Source organism: Schistocerca cancellata, chromosome 5 (genome assembly GCF_023864275.1).
Source record: "Schistocerca cancellata isolate TAMUIC-IGC-003103 chromosome 5, iqSchCanc2.1, whole genome shotgun sequence".
Taxonomy (NCBI): domain Eukaryota; kingdom Metazoa; phylum Arthropoda; class Insecta; order Orthoptera; family Acrididae; genus Schistocerca; species Schistocerca cancellata.
This window is the reverse complement of record NC_064630.1, coordinates 222890800-222907587: the sequence shown is the minus strand read 5'-3', so window position 1 is coordinate 222907587 and position 16788 is coordinate 222890800. Positions and strand designations below refer to the sequence as shown.

Here is a 16788-nt window from a genome sequence, read left to right as displayed (position 1 = left end):
GGATGTAACGCAAATGTGTGTATTGTTTCTGGAAAAACGTTACCCTGAAACATACTTTCAAGTAAAAAGTTGCACTGATCCGAGGCTTGTGAAGAGTATAATAAAATACGAATATTACCTGATCTATTATCACTTATCCATTTGGTACACCAAAAACTGTTGTATGTGGGTTTTGTGAGGAGCATCGTGTAAAGATAAGCACTGGAAAAAATGGTGTGATCAAAGAATATTTACAAGATGCTCTGAAACATCACAAAACAAAAGCTAAGAAACTTAAAATACCAGTGAAAGAGACAATGAAGTACCTATTGAGAAATAAAAATGCAGAAGCAACAATTTTTGGCTTCAGCAGAACGTTCCTTTTCCACGCCTTCCATTCGGTGATGCAATCCACGAAAGACAGTTGTGGCTTCACAAATTTGCAACTCAAATTTGAGTAGCGGTAAAAGTGTGATGTTTACATGTCCAGAGAGTAAAGCAGAAAAAGTAGTGACTGAAGTTCTTTCATATGCCTTGCGACGAATTGTTTGCTGTCATTGAAAATATGAAGAGAAGAGTGGATACAAGATGAAGAGAAGAGTCGATATTGGAGTTGTATGAAGGCTGGATAGAATAAATAAAGAAAAAAGTTCCTGATACTGTTTGGAAACAGATGACGTTGATTTTAAAACAGGATTTAAAGAGCTTTTCAGATCCAGCACAACAAAAAACAGAAGTTTTGTGTTACGAAGTATACACTATTTATGTCTGATAGCAGCCATGTTTATAAAGTTAGTGTTGTCACAAAAATTAGTGGGATGATGCCACAGCACTTGCGAGTTTTGGAGCCTAATACTGATCTCATAACCACTGATTCTTAAGCCTACAATGAATCTTTCAAAATCCAGCAAAAGAAATTCGATGACGTTAAAACTCTGTTAAAGTAATTACACTCAGATGCTGTGAAGTTTATTATGTCACTTGTTGGAAGTGAAGAACCATTTAATGAAGTAGATATTATGGTGATGTTACAGAAAGACCGTCATAAAGAAACCTGGTTGTAGAATGTATCATTAGAATAATTTTGTCATCTTGATTTTTGTCATAATGTTTATCATAATGTTTGTTCATAAAATATTATAACTTCGTGTAGTTGGTTCTTGCAAAGCTTGGAGTACAGAGTATTCCAATAATATATTAGAAGAATTAATTTTCATTTTTATATTTTGTAATGAGGTGTAACGTTCCAAAAAACAACTTTTTGTTATTAAAAGAAAACGTTATTCTGTAAATATATGTACGTTACTAGTGAATAGGAAGTAAACTGTCCTGTAATGTATTGTTTCGTGCTCTCCAGAGTCCTTAAGAAGGTAAGGAAGGATAAATGTGGTGTCACTCTGCAGTTAATGTCGATTTTTATGGCACTACATAGACTCCCTATTGTAAAAACTATGTCACAAATCTATATAAACGTTATTATTCGCACTCATCCGATATCGTATTAAGAAGTGTCGCTTGCTGGCTGCTTGGGGCGCTGCTGTCGCTGTGAGTAACAAAAACTGGACGGAGTGTCGCGATTTCTATGTTAGACTGTGTCACTACTTGGATGTAGTTCTCTGATGTCAGTGCATGGGACATCGACATACCTGCAGATTCTTGTCGTGTACATGCTGGAATTTGCCAAAAAAGATTCTACCGGTCTGTACGTGGTAAGGTATCCCTTAGCTATTTCCAGTTTCGAACTGTAGATAGGCTGATGCGGGAGCAGAATAGAAAAGAATTTTCTTTTTGTGTTCTCGTACCATACTGTGGCTGCCATGTTGTAATTAAGAAAGAAATTACTTACAAGCATATTTGGCTGGCACGTTCAGACAGTTAGAGTTCGACATTCAGATATTATAGATATCACTGCTTTAGTATCATCGTTGGCGGTTCGGCTGCGGATGAGATGAGAACTCTGTTCTGTTATTCTGGGGGGGTTTATTTACGTTTTGTTCGTGCAAGAAGCCTACGGAGAATGAATTAATACCTACGTACAAAGGCTCGTAATAGTTAAATGCGTTAAAAGAGGTCATAATTACAATGTCAAGTGCTACGAAAGCATACGTTCATATTGGAGCCTGTACTGAACGTGTTGCAATAGTATGTTGTGACGGCAGACAAAATCGTACCATGATAAAAGTATCATATCTTACAAACCAGCACGTTTTGTCAAGGTAAGTTACAGTTTGTGTGCAGATTTTTGATTTCGTGAAGTTCATAGCCTTGACCAAAATATAACAATCGGCTACGGGATGGCTGTGAGTTCTGTGACTTGTTTGACGCCCAATAATTTATCCACACTACCAGGAATCTTACACAGTTTATTATGAACTTACAGGAAACTTTTTACAAAAGAAGGACGTCTTCTAGCTGAAATTTAAATACTTTGTGAAATAAGTAGGTAATCAGTGGATGTGCTGCTTTGTTGAATAAAAGATGGGTGTCACGTCTGCTGTCAAAGAGTAAAACAGGGGACTGCAACTTGTCACCGGATCATCAACACAGGAGGTAAACAAATTAAAGTTTTAGCGCTCACTGAATAGCGTCGTTGTAACGTCTTTATGTTAACTAAGACATAAACGAAGGTAAAGAACAGCATGAATTCTTCACAGAGAAGTAATAACGTTATCGTTTTCTCGACAGTAACAATCGAAGTTTAACGATATGTGTATTTGTTTTGTGAACATTCTCACGTTTGTCTTGTCCACTTGTAAATTCACAGAGCATTGATCGCTGCTTTCTTTTCTCGCGCAGCTGACAGTAGAAAAATCAATTTAGATATCAGTTTGCTGAGCATGTACGTTTTGAAACTCGAGAATCTAACTTTGTTCTTATTAATATGATCTTGAAAGAAGTGTAGATTTGGAACCTGAACCTGTGTGTAATAATGCTCCGTATTGTGAGTTACTCTTTGGTCTTATTGCTATTGCTTTGAAAGAAGTGTAGATTTGAAACCTGAACCTGTATATAGTTACACACTGTGCTGTCAGTTACTTCACGTTGAAAAAGTAATGGATTTCTCCCAGTTACGATTTATTACTAACAAATAATGTGCTGCAACAACTTAACTGATGATTACGTAGTTGTCTGTAGGTGTGACTAATGAAACAGTCCAGACATTTTGGTTCTGTGTAGGCATCTAAATGATTCAGAGTACGAATATAGTGTTGTATTTGGGTGTATTGTGATAGCACAAAATAGGCTCCTTACGACTATGGCAGGGGCTAATCACAGAATTAAAATCTAAACAGTTAGTCAATAGGTTGTGTAGTATTTCTACAGCTGCGTGATAACTTGGGTCACCGAGTGGCTCACTCGTATAGAACGCAAATAGGCTATATTAATTACGTTTCTGGTCAAAGTGAGAGCATAATATTGAAGTGCGGAATGGCTGGTCTGTGATTATTTGTGGAGACACCCTATTTTAACCTTAAGTCTACAGAAAGCTCATTAACAGAAAAATCATTCCAAAAATTAAAAATATCCTCCCATCCACAATAGATGCAAGCAAGTTCCACGACGTAAGGAAGCCGTGCGCCATAAACGGGTGAGACCGCTTTCGACGAACGAAACGGAAGTTCTGAGTTGAAGGAAGGTATCTGAGATCGCCGAAGGCTACGGACTCGTTGGTCTCCAAACCTGGAATGAGTGGCCCGTATCACTCCTGCTATGATGGAATCAGCGTTAGATTCACATAAAAACGGAGGCGAAAAACGACGGCGTTGGTAGCTGCGCAGCTGATAACAAAACTGTACTTTTCTCGGTAAATGTAGACCCCTCTGGAAACGTGTATTAACATAATTTATTTACTAAGGGATACTTGCAACAACATGAAGCTTCTTATGAACTTTATTTGCATGCTTACAACGATCAGCTCATTAACTTGTACCCTCTGTTGCTGCAATCTTAAAAATTATTATTGTTTTCGATGACGTCCTCAAGTCTTTTCACCCAACTCATTCCAGTGCTGGGTTATTGATACAGGAATTCTAATTTTTAATTCTACTCTGCAAGCCTTCGAACTGTCAAATTTTGTACTCAAAAGTGTCACTCGATAGAAAAGTGGCTAACTGTTTAATGTTTGCTGAAAATACTTTCACAATCTATGATATTTTGTGCCTATAGTTCGCTACACTGTAGACTGGGGCATAATGTGTTTGCTGAAACAAGTGAGAGAGTAAACTTGTCATTTTTCATTTCAGCCTCGTATTTTTTGTCCTGGCTACTTTATGACAGAGCCGTAGTGAAGCACTCAGCTTTGCCGTTGCGGCATCATTTTGACATGGATATTGAATTAGGTCGTTCGAAGTTAGTTGAAACTTTAATGACCATATCTAAAATACAGAAATGATTTATTTATGGTATATTTCTACCATAACCCCTAGTTCGCCGTCTGATCTCATTAGAATGAATCTCGCACATAGTGGTCTCTGAGCCTTCAGTTTAATAAGAGATTAGACCTACGTAAAGGCGAAATTGTATGTGCTCCTGTACCGTTACTTTTTAACAAATTGTTGCCTTATGTAATCTAAAATTTTCGTGTTTGACTGGATATATCAGAGACACTGCTTCGCATTTTACAAAGCATTCTAGCGGGCTCAGGATCAGTTCCATACCAGACATGGTACTTTTTGAACACAGTAACGTGAAATGAGATTTTGTAAAATAATTTATTACGTCACCGGTAGTTTAGATATATAAAAATATTCACACTACCGGCTTTGACGATTAATTGTTGCCGTCTCCAGACGTGCTCCTTACAGACAAAGAAATACAGTTAGACTCTTTGAACACCATAAAGTCATTTAAAATTTCAGGGAATGTGCGTCTCATCACATGATGTAAGACTGAAATTACAGTAACGTTTTGTGTTGTTATTTATGGATATGGAAGAGAAGAGATGGTGGTTTAAAGTTAGTTGGAGGATAACAGCAAGCTAAGTAAGCTCTTGTTTTCTGTGGTCACTAATCCGTTCCTCCCGTGAATCGTACAATACCGACTTGAAGAGGAGTGGCAGGTGATGGAGGCAGCGACGATGTGGGACGAGGCGACTTCACTGCACCTAGTGCCCACTACTGGAAACACGAAAGTAAACACCGCCACCGCGACAACCCTACCTATGGCCCAATAGAGTGCATTGTTATTAGTATCATTATTTTTTATTATAATTTCATTTGAACAGTTTTCACTTACATCTGATTGCACTCTTTTTTATCGTAGGTGCAAAGTTTTAATTCCTTTTAGTAATGATCTTTGCGTTCTTATTTTCTACATGTTTCTACTAAATGCGCTTCAACGTGGTTCAATTAATCATTTAATTACACACCTGTCAGTGTTAGAAAGTTGACTTTATGAACCATATTAAGCGTACGAGATATGTTTTTAATCTTTCACACTGAAAAAGATAACTTTTAACTTTAATTTTCGCACTTGACACCATTTCTTAAAAATACCAGTTTTATTTGGTCGAAGACAGAAAACATGAGAAGTTACAGGGTACGCTGTTATCCTCCCGCTTCGAATATCTTCCGTCTCGTAGCTCCCCCCTTCCACCCTCCCATCCATTCTCTCTTGATCTTCATATATGATAACGCAAGATTTTATTACAATTTCCGTTTTTTATCATGTGACCATACGTAAATTCATCGAAATTTTAAATGAATTTATGATATTCGAAGAGCTTAATTGTGTTTGTCCATCTGTAGGAAGCTTTTTGGGGATTAAGTACATTTGGAGGTGGTAATTATTTGCCAAAACCTGAAATGCGAATTTTTTTTATGAATGTAAGCAATCGTGGATGCAATAAAATATTACACAAACGTTACAAAGGTTTCATACTTCCAACTGGTAATACGTTAACTTAAAAGAAAAAGCTAATACAACCAGCTGGTCTAATATTAGTGATTAAGTTCAATTTTTACATATGTATTTTGAACCAATAAATTTGTTTTTGGGTAGGATCTGCCTTGTAGAAATACAGTTTTTCCCCAGGTACGTCTCGCCGAAGTTGCAGCATTTTCTGAGTTTTTTTAATTTTATTTCTTTCTAATAACATGAAAAATTGCTTTTAATGCCTGTACATAGAGAGTTTCAGCTAAGTAAATTTTTTATAAACTGAATACTTTTTTTACTTTTTTAACAAATGCTGAGACTTGTGTATCTTTCTGTACCTTGCAGATTAGGAGTTTTTATTTTAGACAGTAGAACAAAAAATGAGTCCAAGTTGCAAATTGTTACTTTTTATTTATTCTATGACTAGTTTCGGGCCGAAATCCATTTTCAAATCATCATAGTCGACAATTTTCGAATCTAGTGAATAAAAAGTAAAAAATTGCAGCTACTTCAGTATACTGGAAGTTCGCATTATTGTAGAGTTTGGCATCTGCAGCCATAGAGGACATAACACACACGCAATCACGCACACATGCGCACACACACACACACACACACACACACTTTTAGTGTAGAGTTTAATTACGTAAAACACAGGAGTTTAACATTTCAGGGGTAATTTTCGATGTAAATAACTTCTACGTATCAAGTTCTGTATGGTTGAAGATGACAAACGAATAACAGATAAACTGCAAATTACAGAATGCTACAGAAATAATAGCATGTGTTTACAAGGCAAAAAGTTTTCATACAGTTTGTAAATATTTTACTTATAAATGAAATTCTGTAAACACAAACAGTAAAAAGTAATTTCCCTGTTATTTGGTAGAAAGCAAATAAAAACCGCACCGAAGATACTATAACGTCAATGAAACATTGCTGGTTAAAAAAGAAGAAATACTGTGTTTGGTCAGAAACAAATTTATCCCTTTTCTCATTTGGCCTGCATTACATTGCCTATTTAAGCAAAGAAATTTCTATTTCTAAATAAACGTAAACATTAGATTCGGCGAATTGTTTGAAAGACTACTGATGTGTTTCTTCCACAGTATCACTGAGTAAAGGTAATAGCAGGGGGAACAGTACCAGATACTGTTTTTGATTCTTGAGAATCAGGACGTAGTGATGAGTATGGTATGTCTTATTTTGATTTTCCCTTCCAATGACATTAACTTAAAAGGTTACTAACAAATCTGCAGTACTTTATGTATCTCTAATTCGAAAATTATGTAGAAGTAAAGTTTTTTGGATGTTATGGAGAGGCATTTCAAGAAGAAGATTTATGTAGGTGTGAGCAGCTGCTACAGTCGTGTATCCCATTATTTTTACAGTTTAGCTACAGGCGGAGTAAAAGATATTTAGTTTTATTTCTCAATGAAAATTCCATTTCTCCGTATGCTAAGTCTGGTATTACATGTTCTCACAGTGACATCTGGATCCAAATACGTAGCCCCCGAGCCACCTTACTTTCGAGGAAGGTACGCCAGGCGAAGACTGTTGATGATACCCCTACTTATGAGCACGAATTTATCCAATCATAGCGCATGTCCCTTAGGCAAAAGGGACACTGCCTGACAAAAAAGTGGAATAATCTAAAAACATTGTCGGATGTCAATGTGACTTCGTGCACGTACGTCCCATCGGGGAATATGTATATTATCAAAGTTTCAATTATCTGTTACAGGCAGAATGGTCATCAGAGTGCATTAATGTTATTCGTGTTTATGTTGTTACCAGGCCTCATAGTGTGTAACGTGGGGTGAACAATGTTATACGAGACAGCGTTACCGGCAGCTGACAGAGTTTGAAAGGGGCCTCGCTGTGGGTCTACATTTGACCGAATGGTCCAATCGTACAGTATACAGATCTGTGTGGCATTCGGATGTGTCACTGCTTCGATATTGGACTGCCTGGGAACGTCAGGGCAGGCATATTCGTCGTAAAGGTTCCCTTCGACCAAATCTGACCACAGTAAGAGAGGATCGCGGTATTCTGCAGCAAACACGTCGTAACCTCTTCACATCTGCGCCTGCCATCCGTCCTCATGTAATGGACTCTCTGCATGCTACAGTGACCGAGAAACATGGACTGCTTTATCAATGGCGTCGCATTGAGGTCAGCGATAAATCACGGTTCTACGCTACCGCGGACGACCATCGTCCGCGAATTCGGCGGAAACCTGGAGAGAGGTCCCGTTCTTCAAATGTTTTCGAGAAGGGCAGTAGTCTGGAGTCAGAGTGAGGGGAGCCATCGGGCATGACTTCGGATCACGGCTGGTGTTGACAGAGGATATCGTGCGTCACAGACATCCTTCATTCTCATGTGTTCCGCTCCATTCGACAATACCATGGTACCATTTTCCCCAGGACAATGCTCGTCCACATATTGTTCGTGTCTATTAGCACTGTTTGCGCTATGTTAAGGTAATATAGTGGCCATCGAAATCTCCAAACCTGTCCATGTGTGAAACCAGCTCGGACTCAACTCCGTTGCAGTGCTAGTATCGAGAATATCAAGGATCTTTTACATCAGCTACGAGCCTGATTTCGTCTGGACGGGATACTATGGCCTTATGACACCACCCTCCTCAACCGAATCCGACCATGCATTCAGAGGGGGTGGGGGGGGGGGGAGGGCGTGCAACTTCACACTGATAAGTGAGCTCATACTGCCAGGCATTTTGTAAATTTAACGCGGTTTCGTTATCACTGAAGAAACAACACGTACCCTCTCAATCCATAAAGTTTCATTTTGTTTCCTCGTCCACTACTAGTTGCGCCCCTTTTATTGTCAGGCAATGTATTTTCGAAAAAGTAATACGTTTCTTGATTCGTTTTGCACAAACCTTCTGCATTTTGTAATAACTTTATAATGAAGTCACCACATAGTACAAAAATTCATCATCTGTGGATAAGTTTGGAGAGTTGTGTAAGTTATCTCCAAGCTATTTACATACAGGTTGTTTAAAAATTCATGGTGCACACTTCTAAAGGCTGCAGAAAGGACTCGGTAGATCAAGATTTACTTACGAAACCATATCGGGAAACGAGATCCAACGACGCTACACCATTTGTTGCCCTGCACACGTCCAGACGATATTCCACTTCTCGCCCAACATTTCAAGTTTAACTATCCCAATAGCCGCGACGATTCTTGCCCAGAAATGATTGATGTCTCTGATCTTTTCGCTGTACACAACATTTTTTATATGGCCCTAAGAGAAAATTCCATTGGGACTAAGTCTGGGCTTCGTGGTGGCCAAGGTATTGGGCCAGCCCAGCCTATCCACCTTCCTGGAAAGCGAGTGTGGAGACCCGCACGCACATGGTTACTGTAATGAAGTGGGTCGCTATCTTGTTGGAAAAACACAAGCCCCTTTTCCGCCTCAATATCACCCGTTTTGGGAGAGGTGTCAACACTTCACAATAAACGAAACCGTTTATTGTTTTTTCCTACAAAAATAAAAGGACCAATCGCACGATCTTCCTCCAAACCGCACCAGACATTAATTTGGGAGAGTCACGTTAATGCTGAATAACTTCATGTTGATGCTCTAGCCCCCCTTCCCCTCCCCGCAAATTCTGCAGTTATGACAACTGTTCTACTGATATGGAATGTAGCCTCATCAGAAAAGAGAGCTCCTCGGCACTGCACGCTCGCCTGGACTGAACTGAGGGAACAGAGGAAAACAACAGAACCGGTGCCGTCTCAAGATCAAGCAGACCTGCCAACTGCAGGAGAGCCAAACGTGGAGAGTTGATGAATCAAGCACCACAAACTAGAATAGTGTATGTCACTTCGTACAGATTCTAGGACACGTTAAAACATACTATATAATTTTTTTCTTACATATGCAAACTTTGGGGAATGATCGATGAGCCGGCCGCGGTGGTCTCGCGGTTAATGCGCTCAGTCCGGACACGCGCGACTGATACGGTCGCAGGTTCGAATCCTGCCTCGGGCGTGGATGTGTGTGATGTCCTTAGGTTAGTTAGGTTTAAGTAGTTCTAAGTTCTAGGGGACTGATGAACACAGATGTTAAGTCCCATAGTGCTCAGAGCCATTTGAACCAATGATCGATGCGAGGATACTTATATCCGGAAATGCTTGGTTTCAATGCTAGAGACTATTTATTTAATCATACATTGTTACAGAGATTGCGGTCTAATACCCACTGTACAATGCAGCCACAATCACAGTAAGTGTTGAAAATGTCTTCCATGTGCCTCAAAGCATGCGTCAACACGCCGTAGTATGTTCTGCTCACTCGTTCACGTCGGCCGGGCTGCATCCGAACAGTGTCAAAGGCAACATGAATACGCTGCTCCAGTGTCCCAACATCTGGAATAGGCTCTGCATACGCTATACTTCTGAGATGGTCCCATAACGAGAAATCTCACGGGTCGAGAGCAGGCATGCAACTGGACCCTCTCGTCCGATACATCGACCAGGGAAGACATGACTGAGATGCCTCGGAACGTTAACGGCGAAGTGGGCTGGAGCACCATCATGTAGCAGCCACGTAACCCTTCGAATCATCAGTGGCACTTCTTTCAGCAGGGAAAGCAAAGTAATCCGAAAGAAACGCGGATGGCTCCGTCCTGTTAGGCGATGTGGAAGGAAGACTGGTCCCAAAATAGGTCACCATTTATCCCAACCCACACATTCCGGTCGCACCGATGCTGATGATTCGCGGTTACCATATCATGGGGGCTCTGGGTACTATCCCACAGGTCACTGTTATGAAAGTTGAAAATACCACTCCGCGTAAAGGTGGCCTCATCTGTGAATGGGATGGATGATACGAATCCCGGAATCGTGGTTGTCTGGTGAAGACACAAGTGATAGAACTGCTCGAGATATGGAAATCTGTCGCTATTAAGCTCGCACACGCTTTAAGTGATAAGGGTAGTAACAATTGTCCTGGAGAATGTTCCACACAGTCGTCTGGCTTACACTATACTGGCGGACCAACTGCCTTCTACTGACTCGGTAGTCGCCTTGCGCCGTGTTGTTCATATTTCCCTCCAAGTCTGGTGTCCGAAAATTTCGATTACGTCCTTCATGATCTCCTGACTCCTGAAACGACCCTGCCTCAGACAAACGGTGAAACACTGTTGCAAACATTGAATACTATGATTGTTGGCGGCGGGGATAGGTCTCCTGATACATCCTTGCTGCCCGCCGCCTGTTGCCATTTGCTAAAGGGTGACTCTATGACAATGTTACAAACTTTCTAGTATGTTGGAGAAGGATAAATGTAGCAATTTGAGATAAGGGTCCCTGCACCGGAAACGAACAAGTCTAAGGTTACCAGCGAAAGATGTTCTGACACCTCTGACAGGGAACCACATGTACTGGTACTGTTGTTGCTGAGATTGTGTGGTAGGAACTTTCAGATGTAGCAGTATGGACAAAAACATGCAAAAAATGTCTATTAAACATGGGCTCTATAATGCATACCTTACGATTCATGAACACTTTTCAGTAGAGGAGATGTGTGTCACAGTAACGAAGATGAAAAAGTGCTCATAACTCTTTAGGTGTGCATTTTAGAGTCAACATTTACTGGAACTTTTTTCCTTGTTTTGGGCGGTACTATCATCTCTGATAGTTGCCTACCCTACAATCGTACCAAAAACAGTAGCAGCAAATGTATTCCACTGTCAGAAGTATCAGAACGCTTTTCACTTATAACTTTCGTTTCGTACGTTTCTGCTACTGGGACATTAATTTCAGCACAGAATACCCTGTATTCAGGGTGAGTCACGTAAGACGCAACAAACAAATTATTTCGTGAACGGTTACACATACCAAAACGCGGTTTTCGGCATATGTTAAAGCTTCGAGAGGCACGTATATTTTTGTTTGCTTGATGTTTTTAGCAATAATACCAACAGAGATACTGAAGGAAGGATGTTTTTTAAATGGAACCTATATCTTGTATAACTGTATTCGATACCTTGTGAGAAGACAATTACGTGATGTAGTGTTTGTTACTGTTGACGCTGAAACCCGTCGTAAAAAAATCGAGAAATGTCCTTGAATTTGAGAGTACAGTGGCTGGAATCGGCATTAGCGGTGCAAACATCGCCAAGCAAAGCTCTCGTGCTATGCGGAATCAAAATATCAACACATTTGGCTCTTTACTTGTTTGCATTGCAGGCCGCTCATTTCTGTTTCAGCATTAGTTGCTTGCCGACAGGAACACTAATGAGAAGAAGTATTACGTGGTGGATGTGAAAGAAATGCCGTAAAAACAGTATAGCGATATAGGGCTATATCTCCGGTACGCCGAGGTCCGACGCGCACAATTGCATGAATTACTAAGAAGCTAGTGCGGACAGACTGCTTGAACGTCAAAACGAGGACAAGAAAGAAGACGGCAACCAGCAGAGAATGCCAAGAAGCTGTTTTGGCCACGACGCTAGTGAATCCGCAGTGGAACGAGACATGTTGCCAGGGAATGTGGAACCAGCCACACGAGTATCATTTGCATCCTGCATCGACAGGAGTTCCATCCCTATCATCTGTTGATAGATCAGGCACCCGACGACCGTGATTTCGTACGTCGCATAGAATTTTCTCGGACTGCCCAACAGCAACTAAGAGACGTCCCCTACGTGTTTCCAACGTGTACCCTTTGCCGATGAAGCAACGTTTACTAACCATGCTAACGTAAATTTGCGTAACACGCACTACTTGGCAGCCAAAAATCCACAATGGTTTCGTCTGGTGCAATATCAACGGCCGTGGAGCGAAAACATATAGTGGGGCATTACAGGAAATGACATTGTGGGATCGTATTTCACCTCATGGTTTCTAAATGGTTGTCCAGCTCATTCGTCCCGTGTTGCAACGCAAATACTGAATGAGAACTTATATGGACATTGATTAGGACGAAATTCTATTATCAAATGGCTCGCGAGGTCCCCCAATTTGATTCATCTTGATTTCCTTCTTCGGGGAGCACTCAAAGATGCAGTCTATGACGAAGCCTCAACTACGCCAGATGATGCGTCGTCGAATTGCGAGTGCATCCTCTACCATATCATCCACTGTAATTACATCTGTTCATCGTTCTTTAGAACGGCGATTACAAATGTGCGTTTCAATACATGGTCAACAGTTTGAACTCATTCTTAAGTAAAAGATAAATTTATTATATTGGAAAACAAAATTACGTTATGCGGTTTGGGTGATCACCAAACAGTTGTTAGAAAATTGTTAGTACGAGAGTGCGTTGCAATGTCAAATAAGTCGACAGCGTGTATTGCACGTATTTGGTAACACTGTCGTTACGCGCTTACGTTAAGTATGAAACCATGTTTCGTTAATAAGAATATTTACTTTTCGGGATACAGGTTATCACCAAAGTTTTTTTTAAGAAAATGCTTAGTTCAACGATTGTATCCCATAAGATAGATGAGCAACGTAGGTAGAACCAGCAAGGATTTTAGCTCTAAGAAGCACACAGCCTTGTACAGGAAAAGATTGGTCAAATCTTCCTTCTAACAGTTGGATATTTGATATAATAGTTGCTTTTTGCAGAGTATAAGACCTCTTTATTTTTGATGATTGAATAGTCGTGTTTCGATATGTGTAACCGTCCACGAAATAAAAGGGGTGCTACGTCTTACGTGACTCACCCTGTATACATACAATTACAGGTCCCGGGATGATGTTTCCAGATATGGATTCCTGTGTACAACTTGATCTACTAAGTCCCTTCTACAACCTCTACAAGAGTGTAACATGAACTGTGAAACACTCTGTATATGGTGAACAGCAGGGGGGGGGGGGTTGTTTGGGGAAAGAGACCAAACAGCGAGGTCATCGGTCTCATCGGATTAGGAAAGAATGGGGAAGGAAGTCGGCCGTGCCCTTTCAAAGAAACCATCCCAGCATTTGCCTGGAGAGATTTAGGGAAATCACTGAAAACCTAAATCAGGATGGCCGGACGGAACAGCAGGGGCTCTACCACACCATTTTGAGGTATACCGGAAGCTACCTTTGCTTCACATTTTGCTTCTCCATTACGACCGACGATGAGAATCCTTCAGTTAACGATATCCCACACGTCGATGCTATTGTCCACATCAAGGGAGTGGGTGTGATCAACACCTACTGGTTTCCTTTCCTATGTGAAAACAAACACAGCTCGCCTACTCATCTCATGCAAGGCTTTCGTACTGTCAAAAGCAATGTAAGACGCTGTCTGGCGTTTCTCTGAATGCTCCTGCTGAGACTCTGGTTTGATGCCTCTTGGCACAGACATGCATATTTATGAGAACAGTGCTTTAAAACAAGCACGGCGGCCTACTTTACATACTGGACGTGTGTCCTCCCACAGGGAGGCCGCTAACGTATTCAGTGGCTGGCACTTTGATGCAATATCGTCTCGCCCTGTCCGCTAGCCTACAACTTGCTGCCGGTAGGCACAAATGAGCTAAGGTTGATGTGCACAACGACACTGATTCTGTTTGATTCAGCGCGGTATTTATTTATCTACTTATATGTCATACTTCACTTTCTGAATGTCAGTAATGGACCATCAATAAAGAATTACATTCATGTGAATCTTCATGATAATCATTTTCTTTATTTTCTCCTAGTCTCTTGAATTATGTTTACAGTGTTTACAGTTCTGCTTTTTCTTATCTTCATTTACTTACACTACTATTGCTCTAAGTATTTAGATAATTACCTATGCCCTTCTCTACACGTGGTTTACTTGTGACACGTTTTTATTCTCAGGCTGGTGTTCCTTCACTGTGACGGAAAATGAGCCGAAAGCTATTGTTATTTCAAATTGTCTTGACTAGTTTTACAGTTATTTTTACACCTACTGACATCAGCACTGTTTGACAGCTTATGCTATCACCACTACTACTACTACTGCTACTACTACTACTGCAGTAGCCAATAATAACTATTACAAGTGTACGAAGTCGCTGTCACTACTACCACTGCTTCAATTTATCTACAGAAACTAGTACTACGAAAATCTAGTAATACTAGCTTTAATACTTGTGATAATATTAGTGTCACTGACGCTTCGAGAACAGGTAAATAGTAGAGGAGAGTGGTGTACCTCGGCATACTTTGCAGACTTCTGCCTCTGGTCAGAAGTTTAACGTATTTTCTCATTCCATTTTTAAATGATGCCATTCTCTTTTTATGTTCCGCAGTCTTTCACTAAAATTACAAAATGTCACCACAAAATTAAGGATTTTTACAAATGTTCCGATGTACAACATCGTATTTTACCTAGAAACCAATATTCGATTGAAATTAGAAGTGTTGCAATCTAGAAAATTAAGTCAGTACTGTATTTATTGGTCTTAGTGTTACATAATTACTCTACTAGACGTCAACGATCAACACGTGATATCAGACTTAGCAGAAGTCTTATCAAAAACCAGTTACAAGTTAAATACATTTCGAAACAGAAGCTATGTGCAACTAATACAAATATCCATTATAGTCCAATCAAATGGTGCACAAAAAGACCAAATATCGGAGAGTTATGTAGACGTTTTTTGACAAGCTTTCAGAGTTTTCAAAGTCCCATCAAAATTTCGGCCAGAAAATCGATCAAAAATTGGACTTTTGTTTGTTTTTCGTTTATAACTCTGAAACGGCGCAGTTTTTTGCAAAGTTGACTGTTTATGAAACTAAAGGCGAAAAAATTTCTCACAAAATAGGATTTTGCGACGGTTTTCGTCAGACCAACCATATGGGGTGCAGCGCGCGTTGAAGTTAGCGTGATTTCAAACCTAAGGAGATAGGCCTATCACAGGAGCTACCTCATCGCAGCCTTTCCTGTTCTTTGTAGCACATCCATTGCCGAATTCCACCCTCAAGCAGTATAACGATATTATTGGAGTGACTGGTCGTTGATACTTACCGTGGTGGAGGGATAAGGTGTTTGTGAGATACCACCGACCTGAAAGTAGGAAGGCCGGTCCTTGGTGTTGATTTCCTGCACCGGCAGTTGTTTACGAGTTCGCCTTCGGATGGTTGCTCAGAGCGTATTTGCGGTCGGAAAAATGAGTTTAAATGTATACAATAGTCGTACATAATGAATTAAAGCGACGTGTGTGTTCTGTGTGATGGTGAACTGGATGATGGGAGAAAAGTGTTTTCAATTATGCCAAAAATGGGCTTGAAGAATGTTCATGAAACAAGTAAGAAGAGTACGGATGGGATAGCTGACCCTTTCAATGGTAAAAATATGGTCAAGGTTCATGAACCATATCGAAGAAAGCACACTAAAAATTCATTGCTGCGGAGGCTTAGAGGGCGGCAGCTGGTTGCAGACGAAAAGAACTCCATGTTATCAACCTGATTTTGATTTGAAATCCATTTTTTGTTTGGGTAGGCTATTACACTAGTACTTGTGGCTCAACGAAACAAGCTCCCAGCCAATTGACAGAAAGAACGTATTGTCTGCGTAAGTTTGGGCTGCGAGAGACTGTTCTAAAACTTGTTGAGAGACGAAACAGTGAATTAGGACGCTACGTCGGATTGGGCCAGTTCCTAAACTGATTGCAACAGATGCCCAGTACCTCATCAAATGCATGAAGATCCTGCATCGCAGTTCAAAGCAGCTAAAAATAATTCAGCGAGGTCTATATACTGCAGAAATTGACGGTGCTATGCAGCAAATTTTCAATTAGCTCAGTGACAATGACGAGCATTGTAATTTTCCCTTAGCAGTTAACAGACCAGATCCACGGTGACTACCATCCTGATGTCAAGGGCGGTGGGCAGTGGTACACGAATCAAAAAATGGTTAAAATGGCTCTGGTTCAAATGGCTCTGATCACTATGGGACTTAACTGCTGAGGTCATCAGTCCCCTAGAACTTAG

The 16788-nt window shown here is 40.4% G+C and overlaps 1 protein-coding gene across 1 annotated transcript in view; it reads right to left on the bottom strand.

The window, feature by feature from the left end:
- The window catches only part of LOC126188457 (orexin/Hypocretin receptor type 1-like), a 520725-nt gene that overhangs the window by 30891 nt on the left and 473046 nt on the right, over nt 1-16788 (bottom strand). The window contains exon 5 of the mRNA XM_049930060.1: nt 5211-5227. Coding sequence (XP_049786017.1) covers nt 5211-5227 — 17 coding nt within the window. The remainder of the gene's footprint in view (nt 1-5210; nt 5228-16788) is intronic.